At 32.2% G+C, this 18,913-nt stretch overlaps 1 protein-coding gene across 1 annotated transcript; it reads right to left on the bottom strand.

Annotated features, from left to right (window-relative positions):
* Positions 1-207: 207 nt before the first annotated feature.
* On the bottom strand, positions 208-8,163 carry ABCB19 (ATP binding cassette subfamily B19). The gene is made up of 10 exons (XM_011010633.1): positions 7,575-8,163; positions 7,397-7,451; positions 6,856-7,031; positions 6,237-6,437; positions 5,496-5,755; positions 5,088-5,404; positions 4,785-5,008; positions 3,855-4,674; positions 3,488-3,729; positions 208-1,765 (listed from the first exon to the last, which is right to left on the bottom strand). The coding sequence occupies exons 1-10, from the start codon at positions 7,824-7,826 to the stop codon at positions 557-559; spliced, it is 3,756 nt and encodes a 1,251-aa protein (XP_011008935.1). The 5' UTR covers positions 7,827-8,163; the 3' UTR covers positions 208-556.
* Between the last annotated feature and the right edge of the window lie 10,750 nt (positions 8,164-18,913).

An 18,913-nucleotide genomic window follows, 5' to 3' on the forward strand; every position in this document is an offset into this window, starting at 1 on the left:
CACCGGCTTCTTTCTTTACAATACTAATTCATATCATTTGCCTGGCATGAATGTCTCCATTCTGCTAAGATGTGATAAACTAGTTTTTTGCCGCTGTTTAACTGCCCAATGATTCATGTGGGCCTTCAACTCACAGGAGGGATAAAAAAAACACAGAGGGGGTCTCTTACCCCAAATCGAAAAGAACACTAACAATCACATGTAATATGGGGAAAGCAACAGCTAGAAAAGGTTTCCAATGGGAGCTAGAAGCATGATTACTGGGGGTTGCTGTTTCACTGCTATAAAGCAACACTTGAGAGGAGGAAAAGCTAATCAGTTGGTGGCAATAACCAGATAGACAACATGGATATGCACCCTTAGATATTTATATTTAAACATATGCTACCCCATTTGGAGATGGGACAGTTTTCTTCAAGATGTAGTCTCCACATTACCATATCTACAACTGTCATCATCGTCCAAAAAAAAGAAAGAAAAATAGAAACACAAGGTTAATGGAACCCCAAACATAATTAACAATCAACAAGGCCATGCTGCTTCAATCAAAATCCTCTCATATGTGATGGTGCTGTAGCTGCAAAAGTCTAAAATAAGCCCCGTCGGGCCGGCTAACCAGTTCGGAATGGCTGCCTTGCTCCACAATCCGCCCATCCTGCACAACTCCAATGCTATCCACCCCTCTAATGGTGGATAAACGATGAGCCACAAGCACTGTGGTTCGGCCCCTCATTAGCCTCTCGAGTGCTTCTTGTAGCACACATTCTGATTCAGCGTCAAGTGCACTTGTAGCCTCATCCAGTAGTAGGATTGCTGGGTCCTTAAGAACAGCCCTGGCTATTGCGATTCTTTGTTTTTGACCCCCAGACAGCTGAACTCCTCTCTCACCAACTGGCGTTTCATATCCATCAGGCAATGCACTTACAAACCCGTGCACATTGGCAGCTCGAGCGGCTTCAATTACTTCAGCTTCAGTTGCACCGTCTTTTCCATAGGCAATGTTATCGAAAATGCTTGCTGCAAATAACGCTGGCTCTTGTTGCACCAATCCAATTTTAAGCCTAAGAGACTTCAAATTCAATCGTCGAATATCCTTCCCATCAATCATAACCTTCCCCGCCATAGGATCATAGAATCGTTCAATCAACGAGATCACTGAACTTTTTCCACACCCACTAGCACCAACAAGGGCCTGGCTTTGGCCAGCTCGGATTCTAAGGTTCAAGTCCTTGAACACAGGAACATCAGGTCGAGAAGGGTATGCGAAATCAACATGTCTAAGTTCAATTTCCCCACGAAGTGATTCAACAGGCTCAGCCTCAGAATCATCAGGGTCAATCTTAGTAGAACGTTCCAAAATTGAAAAAACAGAACCAACAGCTTCGCCACCCCTAATAATCTCAGGGGCAAGACTAACAGTTTCTGCAACTGAATTAGCTGTGATGACCAGTACCACGAAAACCTTAATGACCTTTGAGAATGTGGAAACCCCTTTGCTAACAAGGTGAGCACCGTACCACAGAATAAGAGCTTCAGAACCATAGAGAGCAAGCTGAGAGAGGCCAAAGAGGAGGCCAGAAGTTTGACTTCGACGCAGGCTATGAAGCTGCGGAACACGAAGCTCATGGCAGAACAGAGAGAGGACCTTGCCTTGGGCATTGAAGGCTGCAACAGTTCGGATATTGCTCACCCCCTCACCAGCAATCATGCTAGTCTTTGCATGGGCCTTGGCTGTGTCTCCAGCAAATCCTTTGAGAGAGAGTTGCTGTGTGATCAAGACAATAACAAAATTAAGTATCATCAAAATCACATTTATGAATTCTTGTCTGAAATCTTAAACAAACATTCGAACAGTTGAAGATAGATGTCTTCCGGGAAAAAATGCAATCAAAGAGGAAATGAACTCAGTTCAGTTTGCTAAACTAAAAAAAAAAAAAACAACTTATATGTGGTACATCCTTTCAAGAACGAGTTCCTATGACGTTGTCCCAGATGATTTGAGCAAAGTTACTTTATTATATGAATAAATAAAGAAATCGTGAACAAAATGAGATGGTCTGAACATTTTTTTAGTTCTTTTTCTTCCCTTTTATTGGTCAGTTAAAAATCTTCCCAAGTAACACCCAGCATCAATTAGTATTTTAATCTACAAAAGACATTTTTGGTTTTTAACCAGCAACTACAACAGTAGGCATTTCCATGTTTACTTTTACTTTTGGGGTTAACGGAGTCAATGTGTGTACTCAAGTGAAACAGCAGGTGGATACTTCAACAGGATTTTACACTCTAGTGAATGGAGCCCACTTGAAGTAGAGCCAAAGCAGGTTAACAGTTTCCTCCTGTATTACCAGGGACATTTACAGGACTTTCTTTTGTCCACTAAACTGCATATTTCAGGTATTTCCGCAAGCAATCAAACTTGTGTGGTGTGACTGCATATAGCATGCGCGAGCTTAGAGCACCACTGTCACTATCTGTACTGAGCTGTTGTACCAAGTCCAGTCCAGTCTAGTCCACTGTTTGAAAACTAGCCCAGAATATGGAAAACCCTCCAGAAATTCTAAACGACAAAGCCCACAACCTAGAAGACAATAATGCAGGACCAGGATAGGGTGGTGTCACTGCCATGCTACTATTGACTGTCACAGCCTGACACTCTCCAGGAAGGGAAAACAAGAAAATAAAAGACACAAAAAAACCCAACAGGAAAAACAAAGGAAGAAAACATATCTGGCAGAAAATGTGTCATAAATAATGCGATTCACGGGCCAAGAATCCCTTGAAACGCTCGCTCGGGGGTGACTAGTCTACTAGTAAAATACAGTAGTAAACAAAAGATAATAGCAGGACTTCAAAGAAAATGTCCCGCGTACCTAGACTGACTTCTACACACTGCATGGAGCGGTGTCGGTGCATGGTAAAAATCCAAGATAGGATAGCGTAAAAATAAATATGAACAGATAAGAAAAAAACATAGAGGAGTGATAGAAACAAGACATGTTGAGATTTGACTGGGATAAGAATGATCAAAGGAAAAAGGCGTGTGATAAGGTCACGGCCTCGAGATTTTAGTTAGAGAATAACACTTTTCAGTGGCATTGAAGTTGATGGAATCTTGGCTATTTTTAATGTCCACTGTTATTTATGTATGACCTCAAAGTTCAAAATATTTTATGTGCTGGGAGTTTTTAGGAGTTAATGCACAGGATTTGCAGATGAGAGCACGTGCTTGGCAGAGGGGTCTGATGCGTGGTGTTGTCTTAGCTTTTGTCGTCTAGTGGTGAGAGCAAGTTAAATTAGATTCCAAAGTCAGCAATTAGATTTCTCTTGTTTTACTCTTTTGCCCTTGTAGAGCCCTCTCGAGTGAAGCGTGGCTTTGTGGATAGGTAAATGTGTTTGACCAAGACTTGCAGAGAATGCTTGGGAAAACAAGGAAAAAGGTCATGCTTGCATTATTGTTTTGTAAAACTGAACGACTGAAACTTACCTGGGCAAAGTTGGCGAGGACGAGAAGAGGGAAGGTGGCTAAAATGAGAAGGGAGACCCTCCATTCTACTATGAAAGCAACTATGAATGAAGTGAGGAGAGAAGTCATGTTTTGTAGTATGACGGATATCCTCTCAGCTATTGCAGATTTTACGTCTGCAGCATCGGTAGCTAATCGAGCTGCAACAAGGCTTGAGTTATGCTCTTCTTCATCGAACCATCCAACTTCATTCTTCAGAATTGCTGATCAAGAGAACAAAATTAGATTAAGATCCAAGAGCAAGAGATTTTCTTCATGCAACCAAGCAGTAGCGTTTATAACTTTGAATCAGTGCTAAATAAAATATAGCACAATAGCAGTTTCTTACCCGCAAGCATCATCCTCCTCACTCTTGTAGTGAGGTTCTCTCCCATAATGCTGAAGAAGTAATGCTGAATCAAGTATGCAACGACAGCATAAAGACCAGCACCAATGTATATAAAAACATATTCTTTTGTCTTCCTTTCCATAGAGGCCGGGTTTCTATAATAGAAAACTTCAATCATATTGCTCATCACAATAGCGAAGGTTGGACCTATAAACCCAGAAAGCACGGATCCTATGGCACCCATTATCGAATAAGGCCATTCAGGAGCATTCAGCTTTAGCAACCTGCAGAAATAGCCATCAGGTGCGGGGTTTTTCCGGTCAGTTTCAGCATTTGAGATCATCTCAATACGGCCATCAGCACCAGTGCTGTATGAATAGCTCAAGTTTCGTAAACTGCCAGACCGCAAGCTTAGAGACTTTGTTGAAAGTGAATGGCTTAGTCGAGATGAGCGTGACCGGCGAGTGGAGGGGTTAGCAAAGTCTCTATTTCTCACCATTTCTTGGAATCGGATTAGAGAAGCATATGCTCCTGCTTTGGCAATGAGTTCTTCATGGGTTCCTGTCTCAACAACTAGCCCTTGCTGAATAACTGCAATCGTATCAACATTTCTAATGGTGGAGAGTCGATGTGCAACAACTACAGTTGTTCTTCCAATCATGAGGCGGTCTAATGCTTCTTGAACAATGCTCTCAGAACTTGCATCAAGAGCACTAGTTGCTTCATCAAGAAGCAGGATCTTCGGGTTCTTCAGCATGGCTCTAGCAATTGCAATCCTCTGTTTCTGGCCACCTGAGAGTTGGACTCCTCGCTCTCCCACCTGATTCAGGATCGAAGTGTAACGTCATACTGGAGCCTTATGTCCTATTGAGACAACTAGTGATAGTGAAATTACATTTGCTCTATTTATGTTGCCTGATATATACCAACCTGAGTGTTGTATCCATTAGGAAGCAAAGTAATGAAGCTATGAGCATTTGCAGCAGAAGTGGCAGCTTCAACTTCGTCCATTGTTGCATCAGGCTTCCCATATCGTATGTTCTCGAGTATAGTAGTTGCAAAGAGTGCAGGTTCTTGGTTCACCAACCCAATCTGATCACGTAGCCATCTTAATTGCAAGGTTTTTATGTCCACACTATCCAGCAAAACTTGCCCTGCTCATCCATTGAAAAAAAAATGAGGACAACCAATGTAATTACTCTCGCCCACTTAGAAAAAGAAAATCTTAATTACCCTGATTAGGATCATAGAATCTCTCTATTAGAGAGACAACAGTGCTTTTTCCTGATCCACTGCCACCAACAACAGCAACGGTCTTTCCAGCAGGAAAGAAGATTGAGAAATCACGGAATATAATAACATCTGGCCTTGATGGGTAACTGAATGTTACACTCTTGAATTCTATATTTCCGTTAACCTCAGGCATGCATTTCCCATCTGCGGCATCTTGAGTTATGGAAGGCCTTTGCTTGATAATCTCCATCAATTTGTATCCAGCTGCTTTACCTTTGCTAAATGCACCAAGATTAGAAAACGACTGGCCCAGACTCCTGAAACAATCATTAATTTTCTAGTGATTACCAACTTTCGATTCTTTAAATACCTATAGTAAGAAACATGATGTTTCAGTTAGATATTTACATGCCGCCAACAATCGCAGAGAAAATGGCCGTGAATGCTTTCCCTCCATCGGTCTGTCCATTCCTGATAAAAACACCAGCATACCAGAATACAAGGGCCCATGACATGCAAGCTATTCCATAGGTACATCCCAGCCCCAAACCTTTGGCCATTCCAGCCTTGTATCCAAGCTTCAACGTGTTTTGTATTGCATCTGTATAAGAACTCAGGGCTTTGCTCTCACCAACAAAAGAGTAAACTGTCCGAACTTGCGCAATAGCCTACACCAGATGGCAGATATGTTCAGATTGACAAAACGAATACAACTAATGTAATAGTTATGCAATAAAATTTATGCAGCACATGAAGTTCAACGTCGTCCATAACTAGGGTCTTTGAGTGCAATTTGGAAAGAATTTGGGCCTAAATGAAAAAATAGAATTCAAGATCGATTCAAAAATAGTAAATTAGAGAAAAAGCCAATGTCCATTTAGGAAGTTGCACATGCTAAAACATCATTTGAAACACAAGGGGTCATTTAAGTAATCCAAAGCATACAGCTTTCCTATGCCCAAAAAATTACACAAACTAACGTGATATAAACACAACTGTACTCTCTGTCATTAATCCGAAGTCTGAATCAAGACAAATTATGCAGCACATGGGTGTTCAAAAGGAAAGACATAGCAACAACTAGACAAGTTATTCACATTGAATTAGCTTTATTTACTTTACTAAACTTTAAGGCTAATAAAACCTCACCTGCTCGGCAATTATACCGGCCTGCGCATAAGATTCACGGCTCTTGGACGTGAGTCCAGTGAGAGTATAGGCATACAAACCCCCAGCAAAAGCTATTCCTGGTATCACTGCTACACTGAGCAATGCCAGCCTCCACGCAGACACAAAACCAACCACTAGCCCAGCTAGAAATGTAGATAAATAATGTATAAAATTCCCCACCTGAGGTTTTCCAATAATGAAAAAAAGAATTAGAAAAGTACTTGAAATGTTTTAGCCTTGAATAAGCATTATATTAGTCCCCAGTAGTTTTGGCTCTGCTAAGAAGCCCAATCACAAAAGTCCAACAGAGATGTAGGCGCACGTTAAGTCAGAATTGCTAACATGTTCCGTCAAACTCCACAAGATGATAATGGGTCCCGTGTTATTGGATAACCAACAAGTATGAGAATGATCATTTTGCAATTTAACTCTAACCCCAACACTATACTGTGCCCCCATACCCGTACTGTACAAAAAAAAGAAAATTCCAATTTTTGAGGGGAAAAAATTACTTTTAACATAAAAGGGTGGGGAGAAAGAGGGAAGGTTAGTAAATAAGGGAAAAGAGCATCTTTGAAGTTGAGGGAGTTAAATTAACCTTCTCACTAATGGCATCTTGGACAAGAAGGGTGTCAGTTGAGACACTGAAGACAATATCCCCAGTTCTAGCATCGGTGTCAAAGAATCCAACATCTTGTTTCAAAACTGCTTCTAAATACTTCTTTCTCAATGTACTCACTTGCCTTTCTCCAGTGTACATCCAGCATGCAATCTCTGGTAAAACAAAAAATAAACCGTTCTTATGTTACTTTGACAGCTCAATATTTTACAATGAAAATGAGGGGGGGAAACTTCACAAAATGGAACAAAGAATTGATGTTATTAGAAGATTTAGAATTAATTTTAGGAGAAGAGTACATGAACATGAATAAGAGAGATGGTGATGGAGATGTGTGCATAAGGGTGTTGAAATAGACTAGTCCATGGTCCACGTGGGCTTAGCCACGCACCCACTGGTCTGAAGTGAACTGGCTACACGAGCCGCATATGTAACCATTGGCCACCCCACAAGTGGGATTCAGTATAAAAATAACAAGAAGAAGATAAACAAGAAAGTTCATGAATGTTAATTACCATACCTGCATAGGATGATAGGCACACAACAATACCAAGATACACAAAATAGAGAGCGTACTGCATTCACAAGGAAAACAAAAACAATAGATCTCAGAGATCTAACAGTAACATGAAAAAGGAGAACAAAGATAGAAGCTTTGAGTAGGTAGATAATCATCCATGAAATTAAAAGGAACAAACCTTGGACACTTCATGAGTCATTTTATACAAATCAGATTGGTTCTTGCCAAACCCATTAACCATTTCACCAAACAAGAGGAAAAAAACAGGCATTGAAGAGCCATGAATAATGGCTCCTATGCTACCAGAGATCATAAGTAACCAATCATATTTGTCAGCAAATGAGAAAAGCTGATAGAATGGCAAGCTTTGCTCTTTCTTCTTCTCTGCTTCTGGCAATGATGGTCTATTAGCTTCTGTGGTTTCTGCCATTATGGCCCCAGAACCAAGCTCTCCTCAGAAAAACAAAAGATGGAAAGAGTTTTGAAAGCCAATGGGTTGACTCTCAAGAGTAGTAAAAAGAAAAGGATTCTTGTAAAGTTAATATAGAGAGACAGTAACTGCTGGGATTATTGCCATTGAAGGTGATGAGAGATCTCTGAAGAACTATAAGAAAAGGTGCATGTGTAGAAGGGAAAGGAGAGCAGAGTAAACACAGAGAGGGAGAGACAGGGAGAGTGTGTTTTGAGTAAAGTGAGAGTATGTTGGACTAGTGGTCAAAGGGCTTGGGGGGACAGGAGAGTGTGAGGAGTTTTTGAAGCAATATATACACATTATTAACGAGTGAGAGAGGAGTTTTATAGTGGAGGGCTCAACTCTCTAGTTGTTTTAGGTGAACAAGGGTTAAATGCCGCGCCAAGACCGGAGGTCATTTTAAAAACTTATTTTTCTTTAATTATGATATATTAAAATTAATATTTACACGAATTTTAATGATTCAATTTTATTATTATAAAAAAATTCTTATTCATACTCTCTTTTACGGTAACATGTTTTGTTATTAATAGTATGGTCTTTTTAATAATAAAAAATCAATTTAATTAAAATAAATATCAGTAAAAATTAAATCAAGCTGAAAAAAGTGAAAATCTTTTTTCTTATTTTTTTTTATTTTTTTATTTTAATGAAAGCATGTTGTTTTTTTATTAGAAGCATGGTTGTTTAAATAATAAATAATCATGATATGAAAAACTAGCTTTAACTATAAAAAAAAAATCATGTCTTGATATTTTTTATGTAACTATATGGTAAATTAAAAGAATGATTAATTTAATAAAAATATTAAAAAAACACAAAAATATATATATTTTATTCTCATTTAATATTCATCTATAATTTCTTTAAAAAATTATATTAAGTTCACATATAATTTATTCATAATGTAATTGCTAATATTACACTAACAAGACTAAATCTTTTTAAAAAAAAATAGCACAATCATATGGTTTTTTAAATATCATTGTAATTATTTATTTAAAAATAAATTTATTTTGAAATATTAAGAATAATTCGTGTTAGAGAACATGTGCGAGATCAAGCAAAAGGAAACACGTCACAACAAATAAAATTATGACAACATCATTTACGAGGATAAAAAAATTAAATGACTAAAGCGCAAATCATTAAAAAATTGAAGGACCGAAATGGAAAAGGAAAAAAAACCTCCTCCGTATTGACTTGAACAGTCTAATGTAAAGGCATAAATACTGTACAAAACAGTAAATGCTACATCCTTCTATTTTAGTTTTTTTTTAATTTTTAATTTTTTTTATAGGTCAAGGGGAATCTGGCTCAACGTGTGGTGTCCTATATGCGGTGTCTTGGTTCCTTTGCCTCCCACCCTCCCCTATGTATATATTAAAAATAAAAACTTCAAAGATTTAATTGAATGTAAATATAAAATATATTATATTTAAAAACGAAAGAGGCAAAATTGGATCTAAATCTTTAAACCGAGTGGATCTTCTTTTATCATGTAAATCGACCCTTGAAGGTTCCTGCAACATATTTCACTGGTATTATTATATTTGGCAAGGCATGTGACAAGCTTTGTATTTAATATGGGAAATTGAGAGAAAAGAAGTTGGATCATGTTAATTAGTGTTTGTTTATAAACACTAGTAGCTAAGCTAGCTAGGGCTAGGTTAGCAGGCAAAGATAAATTAATTAATTAATTAATTAAAGCTAGTATATTTGGAGCACTATATGTACAGGAATTAAAGAAAGCTAAATGTACAGGTCTGGTTATTTACATGCAACTGAGATTAATTACCTGTTGGTGGGATATAATGCTGTGTCATTGATTATGATGTTGATTGTGTTGCTTAACAGAGTGCAGTGGATTTGTCTTTAAAGGGCTTTTTGTTAAAAGGTTGTTGGTAGCAGTGAAGAAATTTCACTTTTCTGATTTCTTTTCCGGGGTTGAATTATTTTTAAAAAAAATTGATTTTTTTAATATTTTTATATTTGATGGCAAAAAATAATTTTTAAAAAAAAGACTATTTCAATACATTGTAAAATAAAAAATATTTTAAAAAATAATTATTATTTTGATATATTTTTAAACAAAAGACATTTTAAAAAGCAATCATTACCGGATTTTTATATTAGAATCTAAGTATGATTTATACTATTTTTTATTACATTTTATCGAGTAAAAGTTTTTTGAATTTGAAACTTGTGTAGATTTATATTATTTTATGCTTTAATTTTTTTGAATTTGAAACTTGTGTAGATTTACATTACTTTATACTTTAATTTTTATTAAATAAATAAAAATAGTAAGATTCAAACTTATAACTGCTTGGTAATCAAGACTTTGATATCATATTAAAGAACTATCTTAAATTTTTATATAAATTCTTGAGATATAATTTATATTATTCTTTATACAAATCCTATCTTGATTAGCCCTTTCTTACATTACATAACTATCTTAAATTTTTATATAAATTCTTTATATAAATCCTATCCTGATTATCCCTTTCTTACCTTCACATTGTTTGAAGGGATGAACACTAATGTTACACAGCAAGGATTCATTGGTTCTCATGGATTATGAAGATCAAACAATGGAGGAAAAAGGACTCCTTATGAATTTTCCCCACCTTTTCTTTTGTAATGCTTAGGATATATGGAGCGGCAGAGAAGAGGCGTTGCTTTTGTGATTTTGGCGTTCTTATCTCTATAAGGCTCTCCTCCTAGCAATTTGCAAAAGCATATCGCAGTCGCTGACATTGCATGTGTCATTGCAGCCTCTTTTTCAATGCAACTGTGTCGAGACCCACAATAATGCCCCTCCTCCAAGCCATGCCAATGATCCCTTCCTTCATGAGTACCTTTCAAATTATGGATTCGTGTTGTGGGATTTGGTACCTGAAATAATACTCTCCACAGATGGATCATGCCATAAAAGCTGAGAGAAAAGGAGGAGGAAGAAGAAATGGCCTCCTTTTGTTCCCTCTCCTGTTACTGTTCGCACTTGATTTTTTCAAGCATGCATGAGAAAGTTCAGTGGAGAAACCATGAATGAAATCCATGGACAGCAAGAAAATCCGACTAAGTTACAAATTATACCCAAAGTAAATTAATAATGGATCATGCAAGATTGTAGGAGCCACTGGATTTCAAAAGACATGAATTTCAAAGTTTAACTTTGTTTTTGTGTCCGTTGTTGATTTCTATTGGTTTAATTTATCCTCTCTTAATATATTATATATATTTCTTATGCATATAAAAGATTTCCAGATTTATCTGTTTTTTTAATATATTTTCATTGCAATATATTAATTAGTAGATGAATATATAAAGTCCTAATAATGACGTATGGAAATGAAATAAAAAATAATAGGGTTAATTTTAATTAATTACTAAATTAAAAAAATAAAAAACAAGGTTAGAGAATAAATTAATTTTGAGATTGGTGGAAGTCAAGTCTTACCCTTAAAATTTAAATCAATGGTTAGGATTTGGATTGCACAAGCTATCTAAAACACGACTTGTATTGAAAATCAAGATTATTACCACCCCCCCCCCCCCCCCCTGCTGCAAAAGATTATACAAAATATTTATAAAAAACTAAAAATCCCAATTTAAAGCATGATAATGCTATAAAATGCGTCAAACAATATAAATTCTGTCAATTCGCTGGACCTCCGATGCCTTACCCTTCTTCTTCATTTCTTTTCTTCTTCTTTTTCAAATTTGTGTTGGGGTGTTCCCTGCTTTCATATCAATCCTTTATATATATATTTTTTAAATTTTATTTCTTATTATTTTATTTGAATTTATTTCTCAAAAATTATTTGTTTTCAATTATATTATCTTTTAATTTTTTTTATTTATCAGATTTGATTCTTATTCTTTTAATTTTTTATTTAAGATAATTTTTGAATTTGTTTTTTTATTTTAATTTCACCCCTTTATTTTTTCTCTCCTTTCATATTTGATGCTTTTTTTTTGTTAACATTAAATTGATTAACAATTAAAATTCTTGTCAATTAAATCTAGGTTTTAAATTTCAAGGGTTGTTAATTTAAAATATTAATCTAGATTTAAAACATTCACCTAGATCAACTATCTATTAAATCAATCAATTCACATAGAATTAGTTTTTATATAGTTTAATTGGAAATCTATCTTAAGTAAGGAGCCAAATCAATAAATTTTAAGATTTATCTATTTATTCAGGTTTAGTAGCATTACTAAAATTAAAAATTCACAAGCTCTTAATATTATTTTTAAAAAATTAAAATAAAATTAGTTTCATCCGAGATAGAATGTAGGACAATGAACTAGTTAAAATTTTTATGATCATATACTGTAAAAGGTTAACACCCTAAAATATAACTAAATGGAAGTATATTTAAATATTACAGTAATAATAGTAGGTTTACATCCACAAGACCAACATAATTCAAACATTAAAGAAATTATACTAATATAAAGGTGAAAAGAACAATTTGTTTTACACTAATTATAGTATTATTTACAAACAAAAGTTAAGTTATTTATTAAAACATAATTTTGCTTCATTAAATGTAAAATAACAATTTACAACCACTATAAAATATTATTTTAAATTGAACTAGGTAAAAAGTAACCAAACTAACCATTAATGTTACAAAAATATAAGTTGTTTTACCTCTATCAAAGTAGATATATAATAAAATATTCATAAATGTTGTGTCATGTACCTAATCAAACAATTTACTTAAGTTTTATTAGAAAGAAATATAAATAATTTACTTTGATTACTTCAGTTTTACTCCATTGTTGCCGCAGTTTAGCTGTAGTTTTGGTTTTTTAATATGAATTAGAAACAATAATTCTCATTCAATAATCTCTTATCGCTTTTAAATAAAATTTTTACAAGTGTAATTAAGCATAATAGACACTACAAGTGTATCTTAAAATATTTAATATTTATCAGTTAAAAAAAAAAAAAACTTTTACGATCGCCCTGTAGAATTAGGTTTCCACTCAAAAGTAAATTAGGGTTAGAATTGTTGTTAGATTCTCTTCCATCTTTATAAAAGATCTACTTCTTTTGAAAGCATCAATGTAAATTAGATATATAGTTATGCTTTTGATATGGAAATTAAATTAAAAAGAAAAGCAACAAAACAAAATGAGAATAGTATATACTACGATTTTCAACACAACTTTAAAAAAGAAAAAAAAAGAAAAAAGAAAAAGAAAAAGAAAAATGCTTTTGTTAAAATTTCCATAAAATATAGCCATAAAAAGGAAACAAATAATACTGCATGATTTTTACAGCATGATTTTCGACTTTCAATGATCAAATCCCATGCTCTTAGTTTTGGATTTATTATATAGAAAAGACTCCCTAATACAACATAAATAGAAGTAAATTACTTAAATAATACAGCAATAACTGTGATACTCTTACTTTGATTACTTTATGTTAAAGAAAGGAATGATGTAATTAGTTATAATTTGATTATTCAATATATTAAAACAAATACTATAACTAACGAAAAATAATATATGCAATATCATAAAGAAAAAAAATGGAAAAATGACACTAAAAATATTTATTGAGTGTTTTTTATATATAATATAATTGATATAAGTATTAAAAAACATGATAAGTATCTATATATTAGTTTTATAGATATAAATTTATCAAATTTATATTATTATTATTATTATTATTATTATTATTTCTATTTCTAGTCATTTAAGAGTATAGAGCCTTATACAAATTTCTAATGAGATACAATCAATCATTTGTAGAAGAAGCATTTAATGTAAATTAAAATTGCACATAATTGTGACTTTATGTGTTTAATATAGAAGCGTTTAAATTTATAAGAAAGAACAAGTGCCTCTCTATTTTTTTAATAAAAGCATATTTTTAAAAACTTTATGAATTCATGATTGTTTATTAGTTTTTTTTCATTGATCCACAGATTATGTCGTTAAATATATTTTGAAATTATTTCAAATACAATGACGTTAAGCTAAGTAGCGAGTTGTTACAAGGAACATTAGGAATGAGGATCCCAATCCCTCTTATTAACATTAATCAGGAAAATAAATTTGTTTTTAATATAGATGTTGAGATTAGTTTATATTATCTTAATTAATCTTATAAATTTTAAAATTAATAATTATATAAATTTTTAATAGTTCTAGATTTATATTAATAATATTTAAAAAAATAAAATATTTTTTAATTAAAATTAATGGCGGCTTTTAAGACAGCCGATCATCAAACCATTTTTTCATGTCGTCCAAGTGTACATAAAACTACACAGGAGGAGGCTCCAATAATTGAATGCTAAAAGTTGTGGAACATCAGTGACCTATGAAAAGAAAAGATGAAGACAGTGAGATAAAATCTGCTACTCCATCATCAAAAAAAAGAACAAAAAAATAAAAATCTTGTTACTGTAGATCTTCGTGTCTCTTCTCATTGGAATTAACCAACAAAGCCAAAGGGTAAGGAGAATATAGACATCTTTCGTTTAGAATTGTGATAATTTTTGTGTCCCTCTTCTCCTTGGAATCAGCCCACAAAGCCAAAGGGTAATGAAAACATAGATTTTTGTTTTTCAGAATTTTGACATATAATATTTTTTAAAAATATTTTTAAGAAAATATATATTAAAATAACTTTTAAATTTTTTTTATTTTCTATATCAGCTAAAAATAATTATTTTTTATTTAGTTTAGTTTTTACTTATAAAAATAATGAAACTAAAATTTTATAAAATATAAAAAATAAAATTGAAATATGTTCCAACTAATTGGTTTCGGTTCAATTCAGTTATTTTATATTAAAAACCAAAACTCGACTCTTCGGTTTCTATTCGGTTTGATTATTTTGTATTAATTAAAAATAAAAAATAATATTGTTTTTTTGGGTTTTTTTTTTTACTTTCTAATGTATTTTATGATGAACTCGGTTTTGGTTTGGTTTAGTTATTTTATATTTTTTAATTAAATTAATTTTATTTGGTTGAAGTTTTTCAATTTCAAACTTATAAAAATGAAACAGAACAAAATCAAATATTTTAAAAATATATTTTAATTGATTTTTTTTATGGTTTGGTTTTTTCTATTTAATTAATTTTTTATTTTCTTCTTACCTCTACTATCTCACATTAAAACTATAAAAACACACTAAAAACAATGTAAATTTAATTTTATTAATATAAAATACACTTTTCAAAAAGCACATGAAAACAGTTTAAAATTCAAATGTACTCACAAACACCCCCCCATGAACACTTCATAAATTGACATCCACTGCAATTATATATGTTAATGGGACCAATACACTTCATTGCCATGTGGGAATTTCCTTTTAATTGCCCAATCAAAAAACCTGAACAAATGACAGTAATAAACTTTGCCCAATCAAAAAACCTGAACAAATGATAGTAATAAACTAATATAAAATATAATATAAAATAAGGATTCAAGTTGGAAAGAAATAACTTTTTTTTAGACCAGTGTAGGTGTTCGGGTCAGCTTGCATAAAATAAGGATTCAAGTTGGAAAGAAAGAACTTTTTTTTAGACCAGTGTAGGTGTTCGGGTCAGCTTGCGCGTAGCAAACCTCTTGATCTCAAGTCCTTACCATATAATTGATATATATATGTATTTCTTAATATCTTCTGCAATTTTTCATCTTCGAAACATGATATCAGCAACTGGATCCATTCTACTTAACAAAGAACAATTGACATCGCAGATCTCATTTGATCTCACATGCATTATAATGGGTGATGCAAAGCCTTTGCAGCAACAGTGGCTGCCTGCAACCTAACGGTTCACTATCATCTCTGCCATCTTAACTTCTAAAACCCAGAAGTTATTTACTTGATTTTGGCTTATATGGAGAATAGTAATTGCTAGGTCCCATTCTGTATCCAGTGCCAGCAATGCCACCAGAACTCAGAACTCAGAACTGCAAAGCCCTATTCTTTTGGCAGTGGCCATTTACATTGCCTGGTTCATAAAAGTATCGCACGAATCTGTTGTACCTAGTTACTATTCCAAATTTATTACAGTCTGTTCCCAGTTACAGTATTTCATGTGTCACCCAGTTTTTCCACACATATACAGAAGAGAGAGAGAGAGAGAGTACTGATATATTATGCTCCATAAAACTATATAAATATTTTTTTAATTAAAGATGTGCTGTCAAATACCATTGGTATTGATCATACCCCGCTTCGAGACCAAGCCCACCTCATTTACTACTAATAATATGACATTTCCTCCCTCATTTACTACTAATAATATGACATTTCTAACCATCTAGGTGGTGGTTAAGTGATAAGAACTTGGGATCAAGAGATTTGCTTTCTTTGTGGTCTCAGGTTCGAGTCCTTGGTTGTTTATATAATAGCCACTGGAGGCTTACATGGTCGTTAACTTCAGGGCCTGTGGGATTAGTCGTGGTGCGCGTAAGCTGACCCGGACACCCACATTAATCTAAAAAAATAAAAATAAATAATATGACATTTCCTTGCATTCTTGAAACCAAAAGGAGAAAAAGTTCATCTTTGTAAGTCGCGGTGAAGACATAATTTTTTAAATAAAAGAACAAATTATTAATAAATACTTAATATTATATATTATATAAGCATGTATTATATAAAAAAATTAATTCAAAACACCTATATTAACTCATATTTTTAAAAATAACACCCACATTAATCTAAAAAAATAAAAATAAATAATATGACATTTCCTTGCATTCTTGAAACCAAAAGGAGAAAAAGTTCATCTTTGTAAGTCGCGGTGAAGACATAATTTTTTAAATAAAAGAACAAATTATTAATAAATACTTAATATTATATATTATATAAGCATGTATTATATAAAAAAATTAATTCAAAACACCTATATTAACTCATATTTTTAAAAATATATATATTAAATAAAATTAATTTAAAAATATTTTTAAAATAAAAAAATTTAGATTATAATTATTCTTTTCGAGTTTTTATATTTTAAAATCATTTTATAATGACTTTATTGTATCGAAAATATTTTTTAAAATGTATATAAGCAAACTGTCATTTATCCACTTATTTTTTTTATTTTATTTCACAATTTATTTTTGACAACATGCATGGCAGAATAAACTCTTTTCACTATAATAGTTGCAATTGGTAGAAATAATGACAATTTGATAAGCATATATATCAATAAAATATCAAATTATTTTTTATTTTTACTATTTTTTTTCTATAAAATTAGCAGTACTTTTAATATTAGAGAACTCATAATAACTATATCGATCAATAATATATGTATTAAGCTGATCATTAAGTACTATAAGGTCCACTATAGAGAATTTATTAGGATAAAAAAAGTACAAGGTGAATAAGCTTTTCTTTATTGAAAACAAAGAAATAATCACTTGGGTTTAAATATGTCATACAGAGATGTAATTTTATATTTGTCTCACTGAAATGATCATCCAACTCTTTAATAGCTACATGTCAATTATATTATTAAATAATTCATAACAAAAATGATATAAATTTTTGATCTCCTCAAATTTTCACTTTTGAACGCTCATGAAATTTTAATATTATAAATGAGCTAATAAATCAAAGTATTAAACATAGAAAGTTTTAATGAATTAATCACAAATCATAAAAGCAGCAGCAAAAAGTTCTCTCTGACTCTTTGAATGTTTCCAATTTTCTTTTTTATATATTTTCATTAGTTTTTATTTTGCCATAGAATAAAATCATCACATGTCCCTTTATTTCTTTATCTTTTTTATCTATTAAATATAAATAAATGAAATATTTGAGACAACTAGCTTATAATTCAAATACCAAGAGCATTTTTCAATGGATTCAAAGAAAAAAAATTTTACATTAGGCTTTGCAATGAGAAAATACAAACAGTCACAATAGAACACATTAATACGTTGTCTCTTAACTCTCTATCTTTTGTAAAATATGACTTAAGCTATTATATTAATATTTTAATGTAAAAATTATTAAAAAGAAAACACCTAAAGGGTAGTCGCCCCTTTATTCTCCAGCGTGGCTTTGTTCTTGTTCATATGATCTATGGCAAGGATGAAAATGAACACCAATAATAATATTTTATTGCTATTAGTTTATGATAAGGTAAGTTGATAGGACAACGATAATATAAAAAGAACATAGAAGTTCACTAATAAATTTATAGTTTTATTATCTAAAAATTAAATATACAGGCTTATAAAAGTACTTTTAAATTATTTAGAAAACCCTATCTATAATAGAAAACAACTTAAAATCTAAAACATAAAATAAATTAAAATAATTTTTGAAATAAAATAATAAATCTAAAAAATCCTAGAAAAATAAAAAAAATTTAGCCAAAACAACAACTTCTAGATCTAATTTCAAGAGATTCAGTGGTCTAATAAGAGCCAAAGTTGTTTATCATAGAAAAATTATTTGTAGCATTTTCTGAAAAATTCCGAGTCTAATCTATGATCAAATATTCCATTATTGTATTAATCTAATATACCGCAACCAGATTTTCTTTTAAAAGCTAAATTTATATTATTGGTCCATGAAAATATATACTAAGCTAAAAGCTAAATTTATATTACTGGTCCATGAAAATATATACTAAGCTATTCACATTGTTTTGTTTATTTAGATCAGGTTCTTAACTAATTATGTTAAATACTTTCTCAAATATTCAAAATCCTCGGTTTCTATTTGCCCTGGCCATGTCTCACTATCAAATGAATATCCTCAGTCAACCAATACAAATTTGTTTGGTTACTTTTCAAATTAATTGCGTTTAAGACTCGGGATTCTCATATTACAACATGCCATGCAAGTAGAAAGAAATAATCTAGGTGGTAGTTAAATGGTAAAAACTTGAGAATAAAGGGTTTATTTTCTTTATAGTTTTAGGTTTGAGTTCTTGGTTGCTCATATGATGGTCACTGGAGGTTTACATCGTCGTTAATTTCAGGACCCATGAGATTAATCATGGTGCACGCAAACTGGTCCGGAT

This window comes from Populus euphratica, unplaced genomic scaffold, assembly GCF_000495115.2.
Source record: "Populus euphratica unplaced genomic scaffold, PopEup_1.0 scaffold591.1, whole genome shotgun sequence".
NCBI lineage: Eukaryota > Viridiplantae > Streptophyta > Magnoliopsida > Malpighiales > Salicaceae > Populus > Populus euphratica.